This window comes from Nannospalax galili, unplaced genomic scaffold, assembly GCF_000622305.1.
Source record: "Nannospalax galili isolate Female #2095 unplaced genomic scaffold, S.galili_v1.0 scaffold95, whole genome shotgun sequence".
NCBI classification, from domain to species: Eukaryota; Metazoa; Chordata; class Mammalia; order Rodentia; family Spalacidae; genus Nannospalax; species Nannospalax galili.
Window position 1 is genome coordinate 3,161,943 of NW_008342393.1, and position 5,762 is coordinate 3,167,704.

The window sequence follows — 5,762 nt, forward strand, 5'->3', positions numbered from 1 at the left end:
ATTCATGCTAGCCCTGGCTTCCCAGGTTGGCCTGTAGGTCCAGGCTGGGATGCTTATTAGAGAAGGAGAGGAGTCCTGAGAAGGGACTGAATTTGGGGAATTGTGCTGAGCAATCTGTCTTTTCCCTTGCTCTGAATCTGTGGCCTCTGTCCCAGCATCTACATTCCAGGGATAAAGGAACCAGGCAGGGAAAGAAACTTGCTCTTGGCTCTCCAGTTCTGCCCTTTCTACCCTCAGTGAATAACCTCTCACAGCCAGGGAAGGGTTAAGTGTCCCCGCTGCAGTTATGGAGAGGAAGCTGATGAAATATGGGCACTTGGAACTCCAGGCCTGGCTGGCTTTCCTGTTTACACTTCTTTACACTTCCTCCCACCCTGTGGCCACAGAGAAACAAAACACAACAAACAACCAAATAAAACAACACACACAAAAAAATCAGAATCAAATTGTTCTCCAAGCTGGGCTCAGGGCAAAAGGGAAACTGGGTCTTAATCTTGCTGTTCCTTGGATTGAGGTTTTGCCAGAGGGTACTGGCTGAGCTTATAGTTCAGACAGGTTGAGGCCTGGGTTCATAAGGGGGAAGAGGTTGTGCGAGAGGAGGGAGAGAAGAGGTCTGGAGCTCATAAAGCGAGAGAGAGAGAGAGAGAGAGAGAGAGAGAGAGAGGTTTCTTAGGAACAGTGGGGGGAGAAGGCACAAGTCTGGGGCAAGGAGAGTTCTTTGTATCAGAAACCCCTTTACACATCTCATCCTCTTCCCCAAATTTGCCTCTGTTGGAGTTCAGAGTAGAGTTACCACAGAGAAACCAAAGTGGGGAAGGGGAAAGCCCAGCCAGGGTTTCTTCTCCAGGATAGGCTTAGAGTCATAGGAGACCTTCCAAGGTTTGATCTTTAAGGCAGAAGTAGACAGACACCCCTACCTGCTCTTTGCCATTCCAGAAAATCCATCTAGATATGCACTGTAGATGTCTCTAGGCCGTTGGCCTCACATATTTATCATAGTTTGCAGAACTGACATGCAATGGGGGAAAATTTTCAAAGACAAGCAGATATCTAGTATTTGAGGACCTTAAGAAGAATCTGGAAAGCAAGCTAGAATGAGCCAGGATCAGTAAGACAGGGGCTCCCTTGGAAAGCCTAGGAAAAGTGCTTGCCCCTGCAACACTTCCCACACGTCCTTTACCTTATACAGGTATGACTATAGAAGTCATACCTCCAAAACATTCATATTTTAAATGCTGCTGGTGATCCTTTGAGTGGAAGAGAGTCTCCTTTACAAGGGACATAAATGTCCATCATTCTTAGCGATATGTCTTTAAGTCGGAGAATCCTAAGCCCTCTGTCCTCTCCTTCTGCTCTTACAGTCCATTAAGGCTCAACTGTAAGTTGGGCATGGGCAAGGAATGGTGATTTCAAAAAAGAGAGGAGAGCCTCCTCAGGAACAGAACAAGGACAGGGAGAGGCTAGTGGAAAACAGTGAAGCCTGCAACTCTTCTTTGTCCCAGAAATCATAAGCCCCTCAAAATGCCAAGTCCTATACTAGGGACTATCCACCAGAGTTGGTGAGCTGAAATGAATCAAAAAATAGTGAAGATAGTGCACTGGCAGAAAGAAGGTCTACCAGGGATCTTAACTTGGGGGGGGGCACATCAATTTGATGGAGAATAGGATTCTAGCTTTCAGAAGGACTTTTCCTTATAAAATAAAGTTTGAAAGGGGGGCCAAATTCTGAGGTCCCTCTGATTTGCCAGAAGACAAAACAAAGGCGACTTTCAGAATCTGGCCGGGGAAGAAGGAGAAAGAGAGAAGACAGCACCTTTCTAATGTGGTCTTTAGCAGATTAGTCTCTTGGAATCTATGCTCTTGGGCAGGTTTTATTTGTGGAGGGTTTACCAGATCTACTTAAACATACTTCTGTCCTCTAGACCAGGACAGAGACCTCTCTCATTCCCCTGCCTGGTAAGGAAGTATAGGTTTGGAATTGGAGGGGATGAGCCCTCCCTCAGCTCCCCATTCTGATCTCAGGATCCTTCTTAGAAACCAGCAAAAGGGATAATTTAGAACCAACAGGCTGAAGTTGCATGAGAAAGCACTGAAACTCCATTCTGGATAACCTGAGGGGGTCATAGAGAGCATAGAGATCTCAGGGTCTACTTTTTATGGGGTTCAGGAATCCAAAACCCAGAGGGCCCTCCAAAGCAAGGTGGCCCACAGCAGCCACCTTGCCTTCCCTGGTTCTTTCTCACAGATGGATCCAGATAAAAGTGCCCTGCCGGGCACCCACAACACATCCCAGACAAATGAAAGTCATAAAGCTTCTTTCCTGGTGTGTGTGGGGGGGCAATATCTGTCTGAAGGTAGCCAGTTGTAAAATGCCCCCCATCCAGCCTTTATTCCACCAATACATACTCTTTCCTCTTGGTCCCTAAATTTCCAAGGCATCGAAGGAAAGTGTGGATCCTCTACAACCCCTTTTGCCCCACAGAGTGCGACAGTGCTCCTATAAATAAAGACCAGACACTTCCCATCACTGAAGCCTTATGGAACTGAGCGCTCCTCCACCCCACTTCAGGCATCCAGTTTCTCAGAACTGGATACCCAAACTGGTTGCATTTCCCTTGTATCATTCTACAGTCCTACTCGAAACAAGATTTCCCGCTCCCATCCCAAGCCCCAAAACCGTGAGGGAGAAAGCGAAAGCTAGAAACCACTTACTGTGGAGTGCTGGGCCTGGGCTGCTGCCTCTGCCTTCCTGGGCTGGTCTGGCTGCTCTAAGCTGGGAGAGCGCTCACCTACCTCTGCCCCCTTCCCCACCACAGTGAGCAGTTAAAGTGTCACTTAACATTCTGGAGAATGTGAAATATACCGCGCGGTGTCAACTCCCCAAAACCATAAAACTAACTTTATGGACCTCACGTGACTTTCTCGAGCCAGTGAGGGGTATCTGTCTGACTTCTCGGCGATTTTTACGATCTAACTTCGAGATAAAACCCCTATCCATTTGACATCTAAATGTCATAGCGACTTTTGGGATAGTTTGCTTTCGGCAAAGGGGGACAAAGTCATGGGGTGAGGGGGAAGGAGGGCCCAGTACAGCCTCCAGGACCCTCGCCTTCTCCTCACCAGCTCCCCCTCCCCCCCAGGTCCTGTAAGAAGTTGGGCCCAGCTGGAAGGGATTGACCGGGTAAGTGTCCAGACTTAACTCTTGTGCTCAGGGTGGAGGCTGAATTGGATGGAAGAGAGCTGGGCCCTGGCCCTGAGCCAGGCTAGAGGGGGAACCAGAGGCCTTTCAGGAGGGACCCCAACTTCTCAAACAAGAGTGGAAGGTCAGTGGGTACCCTTAGAGAGGAAGAGCCCTAGAAAAGTATAGAGAAGTCTGAGGATAAAATCGAACTGATTTTCTTTTTTTTCCATTAGTGGGTGACAGAGCTGAATTGGGATTTGGAGCAGTAGACAGGGCACTTGGGTAGGCCTCTACCAGTTTCAAAAAGCCAGGAACTTCCTGCTTAGGACTTAGGCCCAAATTGCTCTTCCTAGAGCATTTTCTAGGGGCTTTCCTACCCAGCTGGAGGAGATTAGGATGGAGTCCAGTTTAGGTCCACAAGAAGTTCCTGAACCTCTCAGTCAGCCAGGCATGAAGGCCTGTTTCTGGCCCAAGCATCATTGACCAAGCTAGGGACTTACGTGGCTTCTAAGGGGTTTCTGGTGAGCACCCTACTTTCCCTTCTCTATACCCTAGATTTATTGAAGATGATCTAGGCTAGGGTGTGCCCTATGGGTATCGAGAGAGGCAGACTCCTGGAGAAAAGACAAGTGGAGGGGCAATGGAGTTGGGGAAACATTTATTTGACTTCAAGGAAAGCTACAAATACCAAAAGCTAATCACTGAGACAGGCCTGGCAAAGACAGATTTCACACATAGCACAGCATCCACTCACTCACTACAAATCGTCTTGGAAGCAAAATGAGTAAGAGAGGAAGGGATGGGTCTGACCCAGACTATCCCCATATTTACAAGCTTTGGGCCTTCTAGCCAGACCCATAGATTCACAGAGAAAAACACGAGACATTTTACATTGAGGATTATTTCTGTTTTCATACACTCCCAGACCAGGCCTTGTGGGGCCTACCAGACAGCAGGAGCTGAAATCTCTCTATTTTCCTTCTCTCTTCTCAGCATCACTACTTTGGTCCTTCCCTGGCCTCTTCCTACCCCAGGAACAAGTCACTAGGAGACTTGGGCCTAGGAAGTAGGGCTCAAGGAGAATGAGAAGGGTGAAAAAGAGACTGTCATGGACTCCATCTCCCAGGCCAGCTCAGCTGGGCTGGGTACTTCACCACCTCAACTGCTGCCCCTTATAGAAGTTTCCAGTTGGAACTCAAAATACAGCGATCATCCTTTTATAAATAAGTTAAAACACAGATGGGGAGGGGAAAGTCACATTAAACATGCGAATTTCTTTTTTTCCTGGGGAGTGGGGGCAGAGGAGTACAACCACAGACAGTAGAACATTCAGAAACACTGGCAGATTTGGGGCAAGCAGAGGGAAATGGGGAGTGTGGAGGGAAAATAAGAATTATTATTAACAATAATAAGATAATCAGTCCAGGAGAGAGGGAGCCACAGGAAGACCTAAGACCAAACGAAAAATCGTAACACAAGGCTGGAGCGAGGCAGGCTCGTGGGAACCGGTCCCCAGCGGGCAGCGGCAGTGCAGGGAGGATTGGAGGGGTTGGGACTGGGGGTGGCGCGGGCTCTTGGGGCTGCCCAGGGCTCCTCCGGATGGGCTCATGGTTGGAAGGCGCTGCCGGCTGTAGCCAGGCTCATACTTTTCAGTTTGTTGTCTTTCTTCCACTTCATGCGCCGGTTCTGGAACCAGATCTTGATCTGACGCTCGGACAGGCAGAGCGCGTGGGCGATCTCGATGCGTCGCCGCCGGGTCAGGTAGCGATTGAAGTGGAACTCCTTCTCCAGCTCTAGGGTCTGGTAGCGAGTATAGGCAGTCCGGGCCCTTTTTCCGTCTGGCCCGGTCATATCTGCATCAGATAAAGGAAAACCCAGAGGCAACGTTATTCCAGTTAAAGGAGGGGGCACTGGGTTGGAGGGGGCGGGGAGCAGGACCCAGGCGTCCCCAGCATCCAGCTCACCGCCGCTCCAATCCTCCTTACTCCTGATGCCTCCATATAGTCTCTATTTCTTCTCCTGCAGCCCCCACTTCTGATGGCAGTGAAAGCGCCCGGCTTTGTCTCTTGCTCCCTCCCAGTGCCTCACCCTACGCTGGGATCTGGCGGCTGCTTGCCCCAGGAGGGAGGAGAACGGCTGCACTTTTGCCCCATAAAGCGCCTTTCCTGCTCTTCCTAGACTCATGACAGCAGTCTCGAAATTTCAATAATAAACAAGACCCTTCCCCACAATACATAAACCTCATCTTTCATCCTAAAGCCAGTTACTGGCTGGGTAAATAAAACCCAAGCCGAGCTTGGGAACAAATTATTTTTAAAAAAATATTATCCACTCCTGGCAAAAGACCCTATTTGGCTCTGTCCATGGGGCTGTAAGGACACTCGTAGAGACTTCTCCCCCTTGGGAAAAAAAAAAAAATCTGTGTTTGAGGAAAAGCCAAGCTCTCTTTGCCCCCCACCCCCACCCCCAACGAGGGGCAGGGAAGCCTAGAAGACAAAAAAAAAAAAAAAAAAAAAATTAGTTGTAGTTAAGAAAACCAAAAAAAAAAAAAAAAAAAAAAGAAAAGAACCTAAAAAAAAGG

General features: G+C 48.8%; 1 protein-coding gene and 1 long non-coding RNA gene across 2 annotated transcripts in view; one reads left to right on the forward strand and one right to left on the reverse strand.

The window, feature by feature from the left end:
• The first annotated feature begins 2,984 nt into the window (after positions 1-2,984).
• The window catches only part of LOC115071291, a 16,853-nt gene continuing 14,075 nt past the window's right edge, over positions 2,985-5,762 (forward strand). The window contains exon 1 of the long non-coding RNA XR_003850389.1: positions 2,985-3,181. This is a non-coding gene — a long non-coding RNA (uncharacterized LOC115071291). The remainder of the gene's footprint in view (positions 3,182-5,762) is intronic.
• Hoxb5 (homeobox B5) overlaps positions 3,823-5,762 on the reverse strand; it is a 2,893-nt gene continuing 953 nt past the window's right edge. The window contains exon 2 of the mRNA XM_008838286.2: positions 3,823-5,034. Coding sequence (XP_008836508.1) covers positions 4,787-5,034 — 248 coding nt within the window. The 3' untranslated portion in view covers positions 3,823-4,786. The remainder of the gene's footprint in view (positions 5,035-5,762) is intronic.